Consider the following 19,958-nt stretch of genomic DNA (forward strand, 5'->3'; position numbering starts at 1 on the left):
CATGAATCTGATATCAAATTGTAGCCCATAAAAATATCCCCAGACGTTTTTTTTCTTTTTGCAAAAACTTAATTTTTTATATATTTTTTTTAAAATAAACACGAAAATTTTCAAAATTTCAAAATTTTATTTTTGGTCATAACTCTGGAGCCAATGAATATTTTTTGATGAAATTAATTTTATCTGAAAGGCTTTCAAAAATTACATAATTAATTTACCCATTATCATTTCCAAAAAATTACTTTATAAAAAATTATGGCTAATAAATAATTTTTTTGATGAAAAAAAAATTTTTAAAAAAAATTTATTTTTTGATTATCTCAAGAACGAATAAAGTTACAGAAACTTAATAGTGCTTAAAATGTAGCGCTTCAAATTATCTAAAAGTACTTTTTTTCTTTTTTTGAAAATTTTTTTTTTTAAAAAGTTATGGGACATTAAAAATTAAAAAAATGCAGAAAAGTTTTAGTCCAACTTCAGAAGCTTATATCTTGCTTCAAAATTATTTTTTTCAAGATGTTAATATTGAAAACGGTTTTTCTGATCCTTCTTTACCTAAATCAAAGTTGTTTATTTAAAAATCACTTGAAATAACAATTTTGGAGCAGATATTACTGATGCTACTTTTTTATGTTTATGCTGCAATATCTCAATGAAAAAATTATTTTTTTAAAAAATAAATGTGCTTATCGTTATCAGCGTGTTTTTTTACATTAGAAACTTTTATTAAAAATTTAAATTTCAAAAATCACTTTTTGAAAGTCATTTCTCCTCTATATATATATAGGATAACGTTATAGAAAGACAACATTTACTACTATATATTTTAAAAAATTAAAAGAATTAAATTTTTTTAAATAGTTTTTTGATAAACTTTTTATGATTTTTGAAAAATTGTTTAATTTATAAAAAATTTAACAATTTTATTTATTACCTAAAAGTTTTAAAAATACATTTTTTTAAAAAAAATTTTAGTTATAATTTCTATAACTATTAAGAAAGTGTTATCTAAATCAAATATTAGTTTTGTGTAAAGTTTTAAACAGAATTTAAGCACCCTATGCAAATTACTTAGTGCTATAAATTTTTATAAAAACACTTTAATATTAGAAACATTTTTTACATATATAGTCATTTTTAAATTACACACGTTTAACTTGTTAATATTTAAATTTTCAAATTTCATTAGTTGTTTACTTTTTCTTTTTTCATTAATTTAAAACATTTTTTAAATTTTATAGATGCTTTTTCAATATATTTTAATATTTTAAAAACAATGGTTAAAAAAAATTTGCTAAAATGTACTTTTTCTGATAAAATTTTTTAAAAAATAATTTAAACTTCAAATAAATATATTTACTAATTTTATAAAATCATCTTTTTTATTGTTTAATGTCAAATGTAAAATTACAAAATTTTATAAATATTTAATAAATTATTATAGCAAATTTTTTTTTCGGAATTCTAGTAGTTTCCACAATTGTAACTGTAGTGCTATATATTAAATTTTGTGGTTAAGATGTTATAATTTAAAAAGAAATTAAAAATAAACAAAATCCACTTGATTTCTTATTAAAAAAATTATTATGACTAGTAGTTACTGGTAGCCACTTGATGAATTCTATGGTTTCCCATTCCTAATGAAAAGCTAATTTCATTGAGTTTTTCTTTCTACTATTTATAAAATGAAACAAAAAATAAAGGTGAACATTTATTATGTAATAATAAAATTACAAAAAATTATAAAAATATTAAAAAGTGAATTTTTTTAGATTTTTTATTGATTCTACGTTGAGGACATTCTTATGTCTAAACTGTATATATTTTTTTCATTCTCCTTTAGTCTTGTTTTTTGATGCTACATTTATACTGACATTACAGATCTAAAGTATAATTAAATAAAATTTTGGATGATACATCAAAAAATTACATAGAGAAAAAGTTGTCAGTATTGGTGTTTCATTTGCAATAGAAAAATGATATAAAAAATTGTCAATTTTACAAGTTTTAGTTATTATTGTGATTGTTGTAATAATCGTGGTTAAAGTAACTTTTATTTCGGTTGAATTTTTTTTAAACTTGACAGTTAAAAAAAAAAGTCAAACAAAGCAAGTTTCTTAATAAATTGTTTTTTAAACCACAAGAAGTAGTACTAGAAAGTGTCGTAAAAATGTAGTTTAATCAATTTCAAATTAATACATGTAGTAGCATTATCAGTTTCTAAAGCTGTTTACAATGCTGATAAATATTACATAAAGTATTTAAAAACACATTTTTTTTGTAACTTTGTTTTTCTCAATCAAATCTTTGAAGTGTTATTATGTCATCCTAAAAAATTTAACATTTTAATTCCATTCGTTAATTTTTTAATTTACATATTATGATTTTTGTGTAATTTAATATTTTGCAACTTAATCCATTTGAATAACGTAATGATAAAAGAAGGATAATTACAAAAGTAATTGAAACAGTTTTATTTTATTATTAGTGATTATTTAATCAATTACACTTCTTATATAAAACTTTATTAATTTTTAATATAATTAAACATAAAAAATTTTTTTACTTATGCTGAAAATGTAGTTTAATCGAGTTTTAAACGAACGTAATATTTAATTTTAATTTTTTACATTTTTATAAAAATTTAAAACTTCTATTAAAAATATGTAGTAGTATAACTAAATATTAAAAAAAATTTCTTTTAAAAATTATTACAATTAAAATGTAATAAATTTTACATCTTTTTCTATTGATACCAATACTAATATTTTAAATTTAATCACAATTTGCATAAATATAAAATTTTTATCAATTTTTTAACATAAATTAGTGTTTATATAAAGTTAAAATATTTTAATTATGTTATTTTGCATTATTGTAAATATTTTTACATATTTTTAAATAAAAAAAGATAAACAATCAGTTCAACATTAAGTTTATTTGACATCATAATTGTAAAGTATAATAACACATTTTTTCAAATAAAATTTAAAAAATTATACATAAATAATTACTTTCATTCAATTATTTTGTAAATTTATATTGAAAATTGTAAATGAGATTTAAATACTCATGAATTTTTTTTTTTTTAACAATTTTGGTTTTTTTAACTGACTTATAATATTTTTGTATTTAAATGTATAAAAAAAGTATCTCTGCAACTTTACTTAGAATAACATTTTTAATATTTTTATAATAAAAACCACTTAAATACTGTTTAAATTTTAAAAACTATCAATCCAATCCCAAGGTAATAAAGACAAATGATTTTCATAACCACTACCCTTTAATAAAAATGCTAAAAATTTTAATTTGGAATTAAAACATTTTATTAAAATTGCATACCAATAAGTTCTTTTTCTTTATCTAAATATATAGTGAAATAAAGACAATGAAAATTTTAGCTAAAAAGTTTAATTACCTTCAGAATCACTGCGTTTTATTTTTCTCTTGTTTCTTTCTAATGTATTCTAAAAATTAAAAATATTTATAAATTTGTTTTACACTACATTCTTACATAATTATTATAAAGATTTTTTGTTTCGTCAATAAATAAATAGCCTTTTAATAATAATATAAAATTAAAAAATAAGAATAATTTAAAAAAATTTGTTAAAAATATCATTTTGATATGTGTATCTTAACTTTATAAAAAGTGCTATATATGCTATTATATATTTATATATCAAATTAAAAAAATAAAAAAGATTAAATTTAATATCAAATATTTATTGTTCTTTTATTATATCTTTTTTCATTTGATAAAATAGCACTATAAGTTATATTTTAATTAAAATTATTTTTAATTTCTTATAAAAACAATTGCTGTTTAGTTTTTAAATTATTTCATCTATTTTTATAATAATAATTTAATGATAAAAAAGGTTTATTCTTAAAAAGCACTTTTATATGTTTTTTTAAATGTATTTTAAAAAAATGTTAGATTTTTAGAAATTAATAATTATATTTATAACTTTAAATGATTTTATCTTGAAAAATTTTAAAACTATTTTTTTATTAAAGTAACAGTAGCTAAAATTTTGATTATAAAAAAAATTTTTATCTAAAATGTTTTAAATTGAAACTTTTTTCTTAATTAGAAATGAAAAAAAAAATATAATTTAAATCTATTATCAATATATTATGATACGTATATTTTAATTCATTAAAGTATAAATTTATATTTTAAAATAAACTTTATTTAAGAAAATTTCAACTATTATTTGTACTTTTTTGTTTGCTAATTTTTAATATCCTTAAATCTATTATAAAAAAAAATTAATCCACAAAAAATAAAAAGTACACATTTTGTTTTTAACAAAAATATAAATTGTTTTATTAAAAATCATTTTCGCTTTACTGTTTTAATATTCATATTTTATGATTTAAAAAACTTTCTGATGTTAAAAAATGTTGTAATTTGAAATTAGAAGTGGTTTTTATTAAGAGATAGAAAATTTAATTTTATGGGTTTTTTTAAAGATCGTGACATTGTGTTAAAATTCATAGTAATATTAAAAGATTTTTTAAAAAATGTCTTTAAAACTTAAAAATAAATAAAATTCTATATTCTACATTTCTAAGCATTTATTTTTGTGGAAAAAAAATAATAAAGTTAAAGCAATTGAAATGGTAAATAAATAAAAAATTATATATTTCTAATTTATAGGACAATAAAAGTGGTAAAAATGTATAATTTTGAAATAAATTTAATTTAAATTATTTTAATAAACAAATATTAATTGTATAATTAAAAAAAAGGTAATTAAAATCAAATTTACAAGAGTTATGAAAAAAATCTTTTAAAGTATTATATAAAAATTTTATTGGTAAATCTTAAGTATGAAATATTTTATAAAAAAATTTAAAAGAAAACGCAAAATTAAAATTCTAAATTATAGCTAAATTGATAACGAAAGTAATAGAAAAACTTGTAATAAATGATAAAAATAAAAAATAGTAAAGTATTTAAAAAATAATTTCTTTAATTAAAATAAAAAAATTAACTTTTCAAACTTTTTAAATTTGACAATAATATATGTATTGATCAAAAAATTTATTTTAAATATAACAAATATTATTTTTTAAAATTTTATCTAATTTGAAAATTTTTAAAATAAATGTTTATAACATTTTTCTGAATGAAGACAAATTCAATATAATTTTACAAAATGCTAACAACTTCTAAAAAACCGCATTTAAAATTTATTTAATAATCTTGATTTTAAAATAAAAAAAAACTTTTGAAATAGTAATTTAAAATTAAAAAAATTATAAGAAAATAAACTTATTAACTGCATGCTATTCTATTGCTTATATAGCTATTTAAGTTAGATTAATTTCAAATGAATTACATTTTTTTTTATATTATTTACTTTATTGTTTTGAAAAATTAAGTTTTGATATTTTTTAAATAAGTTAAAATATACAACTTTTTCTTTCAAATTAAAAATGTTGTTTAGAAGAAAAAAAATCTTTTAAAATTAAAAATTAATTTTTTATTTCTGTGTATATTAAAAACATTAAAATTATTTACATTTTTTTTAGTAATTTTACAACTATATAATTTATAAACAATATATTGATATTATATTTTTTTAATTTGACTGGTTTACTGTTTCAAAATATGTTTGAGACAAAACAGGAGAATTAATATTATGGCAAGATTTTTTCACTAAAGTTTCCGTATCATAAATTTCAATTAATTTTAAAAGATCTTTTTTTATTTTTAATGCAGTATGCCTGCTTGAAGGATTTTCAAACCAACATTCTTTTATAAGATTTGAGAGTTTGTTTAATATGTAGTTATTTTCATTAAACCAATCTGTACTAAATTCTGGTCGCATTTTTTTAACACAAACTATTTCATACATATGTTCAAAAGATGGATCTGAAGGAACCCATGGTTCATATGGTAAAAAATATGGATTAATTTTATCACTAATTATTTCATTTTTATTATTTATCTCATTTTTATTACTATTTTGATGTAATAAAGGTGTTTTTATTGAAGATGTTGTTGATCCATAACCTGAACTTGAATGACTACCACCTGATATTAAACTTCCACTACCATTATATGTATTACATTTATAATTTGGTTTTAAAGTATTTTTTGATAAAAATGAACTAGATGTTGAAGGATTACCATTAATACGTCTTATAATTTCCCACATAACTAGTGAAAATGAATAAATATCTGATTGTTTAAAACATTCAAAATTTTTAGGATTCAATGTTTCATTTAATAATTCAGGAGCCATATATCGTCGTGTACCAACCTTTATTTTTATATTATTTAAATATTTTTCTCCATCATTTTTTAATGCCATACCAAAATCAGCTAAACAACAAACACCTTGACGTTTAACAATAATATTTTTAGATTTTATATCTCTATGTGCCATTTCAGGTTTTTTATTATTACCTGTACCTAAAATTTTATTATGTAAATGTTCTAATCCACATGCAGATGTCATTGCAAGTGACAATCCTTCTCTTATCAATAAATTATTATGATTTTGTAAATAATCATATAATGATCCTAATGAATGATAATCTGTTATCAGTAACATTTTTGTTATTGAATCGACTGAACAAATATCAGCAGCAATAAATTCTATAATAAGATAAATAGATATATTTTTAATATAATAAAGTATAATTTACGTAATATATTTTCATGATTAAACATTTCCGTTAAATAAATTTCTTTTTCATTTTTCCATGAATCTTCAACAGTTGTATAAAATGTTTTGACTGCGACATAACTTCCACGATATGTAGCACGATGAACTTCACCATACCTTCCTTTACTTATCATTTTATCAATTCTTATATCTAAAGCAATTGTTCTTTGATTAAGTGATGCTAAAAGTGAACCAGATCCACTAGTAAAATCGTTACAAGATTCTTTTTCATTAATTCTTTTAAAATTATTATTTATTGGTTTTTGTGTATCTGTTGTTGGTAATTCTTGAAATTCACTTACTTCTTAAAAAAAATATTAATTAAAAATTATATATATATATATAAATATATTATAAACATACTTTTTAATTTTGTCAAAGAAACATTTAAAAGTGAATAAAAGCAAATAAATGTAAATATTAAAATAATTATGATTAATAATCCCAAATATAGAAAATTGATTGATTTGCCATTTTTATAATAAAATATGTCAAATATATTTTTATTAATATGTGTATCATTAATTTTTGGATCTAATGGTGTTATATTTAAATTACATTTATTTCCTTCATAACAACATGCAATTGTTGTCTTAGTAAATGAAAGTGTCCTATAAGCATTACACTAAAATAAAAATAAATAAAAAAAAAAATATTTTTTAATATTAAAAAAAATTAACATACAGTAAAATGCGAACCATGACCACCTCTTTCTAAAGGTGCACAACCATATTCATGATAGATCTCAACTTCTTTTGTTTCATCATCTTCATCAATTGTTATAGCATGAAAACATGCTGCACCTTTTGCCTTGAAACAAAAATCTTCACCATCACAAAGGTGATCAATATAATTGCAAAAACATTTGTCCTTATCAGTAAATTGAACTTCTTTAACTTTTTCATTTGATTCCAAGTAATTTCCTTTTAAATCTGATCGATATAAACTTAAATAATGCGAATTATATTGTTTTGACGATTCTTCAGCAATTTCTTCATAAATGTCATTACTTTTAAATTTATTTGTACTATCATCATATAATTTATTATCATTTTCTATAAAATTAACAATATTGTTTTTTTCTTTTTGATTTTTATCTATATAAAAAAATATAACACAAGTATAATAAAATTTACCTTTTAATGAAAGATGATTATTATGAAATAAATTATTATCTCGTTTGAAAATTTTTAAATTGACACCTTTTTGTATAATAGTTCCATTGGCATGTAATGAATTGATTATATAAATAATATAAAATACAAATAAAAACTTTTTATTTGTATAATACTCATTTTTTACAAAATGTTTATCCATCACTATGATGTGTAAAAATTTTGTAGTTAAAAAATTATATAAACATATAATGTAACAAATGACAATAGAAAAATGATAACAATCTAAAAATATTATTTAAATGATAGAAAAATTTTTAATCAGTATTAATGATATTAATATATTACCAAATTTTTTTTTCTATTCTACCAAAAGTTAACTATAATGTCGTAAAAATATAATATATTATCTAATAACACATAAAATATTAAGAAATTTAATAGCATAAAACTACTTTAAAATTTTAAAAAATTATATGATTAATAATTAAGTTTAAATATATACTTTTTATAAGAATTAAAAAATATATATATTGTTATTATATAAAAAATAAAACAAAAAAAAAATAATTACAATATGTTAAAAAAATAAAAATGAATTTAAATCAAATATTGTATAAAAAAATTATATAAAATTAAAAAAATTTTGTTTGTCTTAACTTTTTTTTTATCAAAAAAGAAAAATAAACTTATAGTAATTTTAAACTTTTATAATGTATAAATATTTAAATATATTTAAGTAAACTATTCAATATTAACTTTTAAAACTATTATAACTTAATTTTGGTAAAAATTTTTAAAAATTTATTTTATAATTCTAGTTGTAACAACCTCTTATTGCGACAATATGGAGACAAATATTGTGATTGTTTATGTTTTTATAGATATCTATTTCGCAATCATTGAAATTTAAACAAAGAAAATTTACATTTATCTAAAATATTGCTTTTAAATTGTTGTCAAATGAATGTTAGAATAAATTTTTTTTATTTTTGTAAAAAAAAGGTCAAAATTATCTTTTAATTTTGGCTCCAATAATGTTTTCTTTTTTTTTAGTCCATCAAATCTACAATTGAAGCCAAAATGGAGCCGTAATTAGTATGACATTATTTGCCTTAGATAAGACATTTATTATATGCAAAAATAACAAATAAAGTCATTTAAGACAATATTTTATAAAATAAAATAAAAAAAAAAAGATAATATTTATATAACATTTTATAAGAATGTACAATTTATTATAAAATAATATTAATTATATATATATTTTTTTATGTAAATTAAAATAATTATATTATAGTTAATTTAAAATATTATGTATAAATTAAAAAGAAACTTTTATGATTATAGAAGTTAAATAAAATACTAAAATTTTAGTTAATATAAGATATATAATTTGTTAATAAGCAATGACACTATTTTTTTTACTTTTTTATGAAATAAATTAGTGAAGGTAATTATTTAGCAAACAATTATAAAGTGAAAACAATTAGTTAATATTTATTATCATACATAATATACCTATCAATTAAATTATCATTTAAACTATAAGATAAAAGTAATTTAATTTTATATAATTGTTACAAATTATTTTTGACTCAAACAAATGATAATTGTTAATGAGAAAAATTAAATGAAGAATTATGTAAATATATTTACATTCTTTAAAAGAGTTAGCGAAACATCTTTAACATTAAAATTAACTCTATAAAACAGTCACAGATTAAGTTTATAGTATTCTATTGTATAGAGTTAGTTATTTCAACATTTTAGTTGATTGTCATTAATTTTTCTATAGTAAGAGGTTCTTTTATTTTTACTTACTAATATTTTAATTAAAATAACTTTAAAGATGATAGGAAATAAATACAAAAAGAATATTTATTTAAATTTCAATTGCTTTTAAAAAAAAATGGATTAATTTTATAATTATAACAATTCTTTTATAATATCATCATAAAATTTATCTATTGTATTAATTAAAAAAAATTACAAATTTTTTATTTTACTCCATATTTAAAGTAAAAAAAAAAGATTAATAAAAATAAATTTTTACTTTGATTTATACCTTTTCTTTTGATCATGTTTTAACATATGTTTCAAAAAACTTTTTTTTTACAAATATATAATTATACAAAATAGCGGCATTTAAACAGGATATGTTGGATGAAAAAATTTTGGTAATAAAATTTAAAGATGTCTTAATTCGTGATTAATTGGTGCAAGGACGATCAGCAACGTTACCGAGTTCTTTTAATGAATGACCAAAATTGAGATGAATTATAAGAAGTCCAATTCCTGCTAATATACAAATTCCAGAAACTATAAGAAAAGCTATTCCTAAAAATAAATTATATCCACCTGCCCATGATAATGTAGATATGATAAAATATTTGCGTCCATTAAATTGTTTTACAGGATAATCTAAATAATAAAAAATATACATTATTTTTTAATTAAATTTTACTTACTATTATTAATTGTTAATGTATAATCACCAATTGGTAAACCATTTTTAAAAATTGTATCTTGATTACGATCTAATATTCTATAAAGTTTTCTAAAATTTGGTAATGCGGCAGTTCTCATCCAAACAATAAAATCAACATTTTTAAAACCATTATTATTTGGATTAGATATATCCAATTCACATGGTGATTTAATCCAATTCATTGGTTTTGAATAATTTGCGAATGCTTCACATAAATTTCCGTTTGGTGCTTCAGGATTTTTAAATTTATTATTTTGATCAACATTCCAAATTACACCTTCATATGTAAACGGAATTGGAACACTATTTAATGAAAGTACAAATGTATCATTAAACATTGAATTTGCAACTGCTCCACAAGGTGCATAAGATTTATTAGTTACAGGATCTTTATCATATGGGTCACAATCACTAATTTCCTAAATTATATTAAAAAAAAAAGAATATATTTATATATATAATAAAAAATAATTAAAATAAAAAAAAATTTACCGATAAACGTCCTAATAATTGTTCATCATTTCGACTTTTTATATAACGTCGATGATTTTGGAAAAAATTATCTAATCCATAATAAAAATATACATTACCTTTCATTTCTTCAGTAATATGTATTGTTAAAAAACATACTGGTGTTGAACAATCTGTATATTCTGTTTCATACTCAACAACAGATTTTGTTGCAGCAAGAAGTACAGCACCAATTGGTAGAAATACAATACCAACAATAAATATTGCTGGAATAACAGATTTTGCTGTTGGAACTGGTTGCCATGCCGGTAATTTTTGTTGTCTAAAGGCTGTAACTTTAGGTTTATTTATTTTTTGACTTGATAAATTAGATGATGTCGTTTTTTGTGTATTAACAGATGATGTTGCTTGAGATATTAAATCATTATCGGGTAAACTTGATTCAGTTGAATTTATATCTCCTCTGTTGTTTATTCTTCTTACATTATCTCTGTTATGTACTTGCATTTCAAATGTATTCCTCATATAACAATAATAATAATAATAATAATAATAATATATATATATATATAACAAAAATAACTAAAAAATATAATATAATAATAATTTTTTTTTAAATAGATTTTAAAATATATTATTTTATTAAATAAAGTAAAATTAAATTATTATAATTTTAAAAGTTTACTAACAATAAATGTTTACGTTTTTCAAAAAGACAATCTGCAGAGAAAATAGTCTCATATATGTACGTTTAAGTATATATAGTCTAAATACACATATGTAAAAGACAGAGATACTAGGGTAACTTCAAAATAATAAAACTTATAAATATATAACAAATAGTTATATACATGTCTAAATATTAAAATAAATAGTTGGTAGGTAATAATTTTAAAAATGTTTTACCATAGAAAAAACATTAGAAATGTTGTTATTTTTTAATAATTAAACATTTAATTTTTTTTGTTTAAAAGAATGTAAAAAAAAAGAAATAATAATTATAAAAAATATTATCTTAAAAAAAAAATAATAATTTTAAATAATATACATACAAATATGTATTGATGTATGAAGAATAATATTGTTATAATATTATACTAAAAATAATATTTAGTTAAACATAGATCAATTTTGAATTAAAAATTTTAACTTATATAGAATTGCATTTATAATACAAAAACATACCAATAATCGAATATCTAAGTTTTTTCTTTTTAAAAAGAAAGACTATAAAATATACTTTTGAAAGTAATAAATTGTACACCGATACATTATTGAAGTCCAAGCAGTGGAGAAATTAAAGAGTACACATTATTATATCATAAAACATTACGTTAAAAGTATGAATAAATATGTCAATATCCTATCCATTAATGCAATTCTTAGTATTTTCTTCTTATATTATTTCTTTATATAACATTTTTATCATTATTTGATTTTAAAATTTTTAATGATAAAGATATAAAAGATCATTAATAAAATATCATATTATAATTAGAAATTTATTATACATTTTATTTCAAAAATATGTATATACAAATTATATTTTAAATTTCTATCTAATTTTTTTATTAAATTATTATGACTTAAAAAATAATAAAAAGAAATTTTTTTTTTAGGAAAAAAATAAATAGTTTTATTTTTAAAACGTAATGTTTATCTATATGATACCAACATCTATAATTTTTATTATTATAATGTTGTGTTTTTGTAAAAATTTTATTTTTCGAAGAACACGAAAAGGCATCTATTTTGTACATTTTTCTATAATTAATTTTATTTTTTCTTACTATGAGTATAAATTATTACAAAAATTTAATCAAAAACAGTTAAATGATAATTATTATTTAATTTTTTCCGGTATTCAAAATATTTTTCTTCTCTCAATAATATTAATTTTTTGGGAATCAATGATTCATTTAAATATAAATAATGAATTATATATGAAAAAATCAACTTCTATAATATATTTAATAAGTATTATTTTTGGAGATATTTGTATATTTTTATCAACAATCTATTTCAATAAATTTTTTACAATATTTATATTATATAGTGCTACAATATTTGGAATGATATACTCTTTGATAAAAAAAAAGACTCATTTTTTAATGTCAACAAATGTATGTTTTTTTTTAATTATCTATTTGACATATATATTTAAAAGTATATACACTTTAAATTATCAATAACTAAAATACTATAAAATATTTTTTTTAGGGAAGAATCAATTTAAAAAGTGATGATTTATTTATTAATATGAAATCTAAAATACAATGTTTTGGAAACAATATATATGTTTTTATTTCAATATATATATTAAATATTATTATGTCATATAATTCAGAATTTTTTGAAAATGGAGTAATTTTAAATACATATTTAATTATGAGATTTTATTTTAACCTTAATATTCTATCTGTTCCTTGTGTTATGGCTGGATTTATACAATCTTTAAAATCTCTTTCTGAAAATGATTATTTTCCTAATGGTGAAATAACAAAAAATAATAGTTATATAGAATCATTTGAAATAATTCATTATAAATAGGTATATAGCTAAATTATTTAATATGTATAATAGTAATATTTTTAATATAGTGACGTAATATATATAATAATATAAATTTTTTTTTTATAAATTTAAGTATAAATTAATTATTATTTATAAATTAAATAATTATTGTATGAAAATTGCGATTAATAAAATAGCTAGTATTTCTTTTTTCTTTTTGAAAAATAAATTATGTAATTGGTTCTGTTAATAAGCATTGTAATATATTAATTTGTAAAGGTGGTTCTCCTGTTATCCATACACCATTAGAACATGTTGCATTCCAAGTAACATTCATAAAATTATAATTCATAAAATTATTTGTATTTACAACGATTGCTGCATATAATGAAAGATCTTGTAATGGTTGCCTAAAATGAATAGTAAATAATATTTTAAATTAAAATAAAAATAAAAAAAAACATACGTGCAAAACATATCAACGAATGTTCTACAATTATCATTATCATAAGTTAATGTTAAATTACCATCAGCAAATGTTGTTCCTTCAAAAGTTTGTACAAGTGCCGGACAACAATTTCCAGTAATTGTAGTTGTTGAAAGAGTTGTAGTAGTAGTAGTTGTTAAAGAAGGTGATAATGTAGTTGTTGTAGCATTTGGTCGAACACCACCATTTCCATTACTTGGAGCACATGTATATATAAGATGTGTTAATGAAAGAATTAAATATAAAATTGTTATCCAATTCTAAAAAAAAAGATATGTAATTATTTAAATAATTTATTATTATATATAATGCTTACATTTGATAATTGTTGAAAACAAACAATAATAAATGATTTTGAATTTAAAAATTTATCAAAAATCATAATATAAAAGAATATATTAACATATAGTTATATTTTGTATTTGATATGATGTTAAATAAAATTTTGGTATGTAAATGACAAATAAATTTTGATTATTTACAAATTGTTTGCGCATCTACCTATAATATTAAATCTTCACATTATCTAAAGACGGGGTTTATTAGGAAGATTCTATTGTCAATCATTGTTAATTTCTTATACAATATATGTATTATAGCTAATCCACCCTAATTTTACATTGAGGATATAATTAAGTATACATTTATGTATAACAATTAACTTTTAAATTGAGGTAAAAGTATAAAAGGCTATTTTTAAGTAATTTTATATTACCTAATAAATAATAGTTTTCTTGGATTAGACTTAAATAATATGTCGAATATAGAGTATGTATAATACATTTTTATTAGATCATTAAATATAATAGAACTATACTTCAAGAATTTTTTTATTATTAATAAGAAAAAAATTTTTTTTTATTTTAAATTAATTATTTGATATAATGAATTGACTGTATTTTGATAACATAATAATAATAGTTAATTTAAATGATTTTATGATTAAATATTTTAAAGTGATTTTTTAGTTGCTTAGCAACAAATCTCATTAATTCGATATCTACAATATAATAAAGCTACTTATATAAAATAATAATAAAAAAAAGTTTATATTTCTTATATATGTTACTTAAAAGTATACATAGTCAATCTTTATTATTATATTTTTTTCTATATCAAATGGAATGAGGTTTTCTCCTAGGCACGAAAAACATCGTTATATTCAAAATTTACAATATAAAGCTAATAATTTAAGTAAAAAAATTATTAATCAATCGCAAATTGGAGCAAAAGAAGTTGGTTTATGTTATCTTCATCAATATTTATCATCAAACAAACTTCATAACGTAGTTTGTTCCTATCGTCAAATATCACATGAAGAAAATTATCGACCATACAACATAAATAAACAAAAAAAGGTATAATAATATTTTATTTATTATCTTTTTTTAAATAATTAATATATACTTATAGATTCAAAAAATACCAAAATTAATTTTACCAAATTTTAGAGAAAAAAACTATACAAATATTAAAGCAAAAGATTTAAAAAAAAATTATATTCTTAAAAATAATGGATTAAAAAAGAAATATACGAATGAAAAAATTGTTGATTATACAATAAATTATTCTTGTAATAATAATGAGACTTTTAAAAATGAAAATGAAAAAAATTTTGATTTTACGAAATATAAAAAAGAAATAAGTACAGATTTTTCTAAATTTTTGATTCATTACAAAGAAACATTGAAAATAATAGACAATTTAAAAGAAAAATCGATTTCACATGTATTAACAAATGAAAAACAAGATATTTTATGTTATAATTGTTCTAATAAAAATTTTATAAAACCACAATTAGAAAAAATAATTTCTGAAGATATAAAAAAAGAATATCAAGATGATATTTCAAATAAATATAATAATAGAAATTATGTTTACAGAAAAATGGCATGTCTAGAAAAAGTATATAAGCCTAAACAAGAAATAGAAGTACCAAGATTATCTGGAATTGGTGAAGAAAACACAACTGATGAAGAGATGGTAGATGATGAACAGGAAGTAGAAGATAATGTGTGGAATGATGAAAGTATTTCTGAAATGTATCATAATAATCAAAGTCAAATAATAATAAAAAAAGTAAAATCTGAAGAACCAAATAACAACATTGATAAAAATTACAATATCAAAAATGATAATTCTAATAAAGAAGAAAATATATATTCTAAAAGAACAAGTGCTGGAATATCTACAATTAGAGATATTGAATATACACCAAAAGTTGAGAAAAAAAATTTATTAAACAATGATATAATAATGTATCCAGATGTTGACAGAAGTTTTACAGAGTATTTTGAAACACCTAGACAATATTCATCTCCAATACCAAAAAAACACACTGAAAATTCTTCACATAAAAATTCTTCTTATAAATCTGAAGTTAATGTTAAATCCATTAAAGTTAACACAAATAACTTAAAAAAATGGAATAATATTAAATTAAATAATGATAAAGTTTTTGACGTCATTTCTTCTCTGTCATTAAATAATAATATTTCAAATAAAAATGACAACAACATTAATTCTTTTTCAATGGAAAATAACAAAAATCATATAAATGTATCTGGCCAGTTACAAAATGATGACATATTATATGATAAACAAGTAAACGAGTCAAATTATGATTTAAATGAAGAAACTAATCATAAAATGCCATTGTCATCTAATAATAATGTAATTAGTAGATATACATTTATATCAAATAAAAACAATAGACAAGATTTTTTGATGGAAGAAAAAAATAAAAGAGAGGATTTTATTTTATCATTATCAAATAACTCTTCTAATAATATGCCTTCAAAAAATGATGTAATTCAAAGAAATACTCCTTCATTATCAATTATAAGCTCTCAAAAATTACAACAAACAAATAGTAATATTAATTTAATTTCATCAAAAAATGATATTAGTAAACTTGACTCTTTAAAATCATCATTAAATACATTTAATGGTGATGAGTTAATTGATAATTATATTATTACATCTGATAAGAAAAATAGTCTTAAATCTAATAATAATTTATCTAAAGTTATAAATGATGTAAATTCATTATCATCATTATCTTCATTGACAAGTCAAATAATTCCTCCAACTTCAAATATTGGTACTCAATCATCACAAAGTAAAATAAGTATATCTATGAAGGAGTTAAATGATAAAAAAGAAAGTTTAGAAAAAAATAATTTTTCACCATCCAAAAATCAACATCATTCAACATATTTTAATGAGATGATAAATGAGGAGCCAAAAACTGTCAACAGTACATCATCTACCATCAATATATCATTACTTAAAAAAGAAAACAGTAATAAAGAGGATAAGAAAAATGAAAAAAAAATGACCATTTATCAAACTTTTCAAAAATCAGGAAATTCACAATTTATTTCTAATTTTGATGATTTTAAAAGAAACAGTAAAGAGGAGAATGTTACAGATGTTATTGAGATATCTGATATTAAAAATAAAAGTATATCTACAAATGACAATATTAATTTATCTAATATTAAATCACTATATAATAGTAACGAAAATATTATTTCTTTGAAAGGATATAATAAAAATGAATCTAATAAGATAGATGGAAATGATATTGTTAATTATAAATTAGATTTAGCATTAAATAATAAAAATATGGATGAAAATTTAAATTTGAACAGTGAAAATCTTTTTTTTGACATCTCATCAATTTCAGAAAGTGGAAATTCAATTAAAAATAATAAGTCAGATGAGATTAATAAATCTGAAAAATTATTTATAGAAGATAATATTAATGAGAAAGATATTAATTTAAAAGAAAAGAATCAATCAAAAAATTCAAATTCAAATGATTCAACAATATCATCTTTATCTTATAAAAATGAAAAAAATAAAAATATTCAAAAAAATGACGACAATTTATCATTGTCATCATTAACAACATCATCAACAATAACAACAAATTCATCTAAATCTACAAATAACACAAGTAAAATTGAAAATTTATCAAATAAAAGTTCAAAAAAATCATCAATTTCAACATTGTTATCAGAAAAAGAATCATTTACAAATGGTTCATCATTATTATCATCTCTACCAACTTCGGCAGGATCATTTAAAAATTAAAAATAAATAAATAAATTAATTATTATGTCATTATTATTAAATTACACCTCAGTTGTAATAAAAGTAATTATTTACCTTCACAACATATGTATATATCTATCACTTTCTACCATTACTCATTCATCTCAGTACCCTTTAGCCATCATTTTTTTTTTGTGGTATTCTTATAACCTCTAGAGAGAGATATAATTTAAACAAATGACAAACTGATATATAAAATTTTGAAGAATAACTTTTTTATTCTTTTTAAAATTCTCTAAGGATATTCAATTTTAAAACTATTATTATTTATCCTTATGTAAATAGTTTCAACATTCATACATTATTCAAAAATATACTGGTATAATTTATTGTGAAGCCATAAAACTTTACCATCAAAAAGAGAAAAATATTAGATTGAAAAACAAAATGATATGATTTAATATTGAAAAGATATTTATGTTATAATATTTTATTTATACATTTTTCTTATTTTAATATTTTATTTTATTCTTCCATTATTTGTATATTTTTATTTTAGATGGTTTCACAATTTTAATTAAAAGGTATTTATTTGTTAATTTAAACTAATGAATGTACTTTATTTTTTCAATTAACTAAATTTAAATAAAAATGTTGGCTATTATTTTAACATTATCATAATGGATTCTTCTTAAAATTTTTTTTTTCTCATCATATGAATACTATTCCTAAAAGATATTTTAAAAAATATAAAACTGTAATATTATAAAAAGGATGGAATAAAATAATTATTTATAAAATTATTATTTGTAATGATAAAAATGGTATATATATATATGTATTAATTTATATATATATATATATATTTCATGATGAAATAATAATTAACATTCATCTAACTCATATTTCCATCTTTTAAAAATTTTTTCCTTTTTACATCTTTAAACATTTTATTTTATATTTCATTTACCGGCATATTTAACAAATATACACAAATATATATTTATTTTATATAAATCAAATTATTTAAAATAATAAATTCATGTTTTCTTATGATTACTTTGATCTTTATTTATAAAAAGTTTGGGAAAATCAAAGAAGTTTAGGTGCTATCTTCTATGAATAGGCAATTATATTATATTGTTATAATATAAAACATAAATTAGAAAAAAAAAAAAGTTATATTGTCAAACAATTATTATAATTTATATTTTATACTATTATAGTATAAATGTTAAGTATAAAATAATTTAAACAATAAAGAATACATTCATGTAAGGGTAGCTTTATTTTTTTTGTTTAACGCTTTTATTACTATAACAAAATTTGATAACAAATTGTACAAGAAAAAAAATTTTTCATATATCTTTTATGTTTTATTTATTAATTTTGTTTTAATTTAATACATAAATTTTGTAGTAAAATATTTATTGTAATAATAAATTTGTATCTTAAGATAAATTATTTTATTGATAAATGATTAATTTATATATTTGTTATTTAAATTGTTAAAGTTTAATAAAATAAAAAGATAGTTTTACTATTATTTTTTGATAAAATAATAAAAGTACAAATCTGTCTTTGAAATAGGATCCATTGAATGATAATCAGTTAATCCTCTTAAAAGTATTCTATATATATCAATGTGTTAAATTTTTCTAATGTCTCTAGGAAATAGATTATCCGGATCGTAAAGAGTCACCGAAATTTTAGTTGATAATAAATTGAAATTATATTATCATCTTGAATAGTAGTATCAGTCATAAGTGTAATCCAAAAACCCTTAATTCATCCCTTTTTGAAGTGAGTAATTAAAAGGGCTTTTAATTCAATATATTAATAAGACAACATATACCAAATAACTTTTATATAGATGGATGAATGTGATATAATAATAATAATAATAATATATTTCTCCTATTTACTTCTAATTTAATTGTACCTTCCTTTTAACTGTTATGTATTTAAAAAAGTTTTTAGATTACAAAATATATTTATTTATCATAAAATTACAAGTAACTATTTTATAAAGTTTCTTTTATTCTATGTAATGGAGAGCCATTACATGTCATTCATGAATGGCCAACTCAACAGCATGTTTTGTCCATTTATAAATAAAATACTTCTTT

General features: G+C 18.7%; 5 protein-coding genes across 5 annotated transcripts; 1 reads left to right on the plus strand and 4 right to left on the minus strand.

Moving 5' to 3' along the window:
- Nucleotides 1-3,224: 3,224 nt before the first annotated feature.
- Nucleotides 3,225-3,625, minus strand: SRAE_X000169900 (Hypothetical protein; the record flags this gene model as incomplete). Its single annotated transcript, XM_024651919.1, has 4 exons — nucleotides 3,225-3,298; nucleotides 3,346-3,366; nucleotides 3,422-3,470; nucleotides 3,518-3,625. 4 exons carry the CDS (start codon nucleotides 3,623-3,625, stop codon nucleotides 3,225-3,227), a joined length of 252 nt encoding a protein of 83 aa, XP_024499167.1.
- Nucleotides 3,626-5,597: 1,972 nt separating this feature from the next.
- On the minus strand, nucleotides 5,598-8,006 carry SRAE_X000170000 (Thick veins protein; the record flags this gene model as incomplete). Its single annotated transcript, XM_024651930.1, has 5 exons — nucleotides 5,598-6,619; nucleotides 6,670-6,993; nucleotides 7,053-7,314; nucleotides 7,374-7,786; nucleotides 7,826-8,006. 5 exons carry the CDS (start codon nucleotides 8,004-8,006, stop codon nucleotides 5,598-5,600), a joined length of 2,202 nt encoding a protein of 733 aa, XP_024499168.1.
- A 2,010-nt stretch (nucleotides 8,007-10,016) lies between these two features.
- On the minus strand, nucleotides 10,017-11,291 carry SRAE_X000170100 (Protein of unknown function DUF284,transmembrane eukaryotic family-containing protein; the record flags this gene model as incomplete). The annotated part of the gene is made up of 3 exons (XM_024651941.1): nucleotides 10,017-10,228; nucleotides 10,276-10,714; nucleotides 10,788-11,291. 3 exons carry the CDS (start codon nucleotides 11,289-11,291, stop codon nucleotides 10,017-10,019), a joined length of 1,155 nt encoding a protein of 384 aa, XP_024499169.1.
- A 2,218-nt stretch (nucleotides 11,292-13,509) lies between these two features.
- On the minus strand, nucleotides 13,510-14,149 carry SRAE_X000170200 (Hypothetical protein; the record flags this gene model as incomplete). The annotated part of the gene is made up of 3 exons (XM_024651952.1): nucleotides 13,510-13,690; nucleotides 13,747-14,027; nucleotides 14,084-14,149. The coding sequence occupies 3 exons, from the start codon at nucleotides 14,147-14,149 to the stop codon at nucleotides 13,510-13,512; spliced, it is 528 nt and encodes a 175-aa protein (XP_024499170.1).
- A 742-nt stretch (nucleotides 14,150-14,891) lies between these two features.
- Nucleotides 14,892-17,868, plus strand: SRAE_X000170300 (Hypothetical protein; the record flags this gene model as incomplete). Its single annotated transcript, XM_024651963.1, has 2 exons — nucleotides 14,892-15,125; nucleotides 15,181-17,868. The coding sequence occupies 2 exons, from the start codon at nucleotides 14,892-14,894 to the stop codon at nucleotides 17,866-17,868; spliced, it is 2,922 nt and encodes a 973-aa protein (XP_024499171.1).
- Between the last annotated feature and the right edge of the window lie 2,090 nt (nucleotides 17,869-19,958).

The sequence above is a fragment of the Strongyloides ratti genome, scaffold srae_chrx_scaffold0000002 (assembly GCF_001040885.1).
Source record: "Strongyloides ratti genome assembly S_ratti_ED321, scaffold srae_chrx_scaffold0000002".
In the NCBI taxonomy this organism is placed as follows: domain Eukaryota; kingdom Metazoa; phylum Nematoda; class Chromadorea; order Rhabditida; family Strongyloididae; genus Strongyloides; species Strongyloides ratti.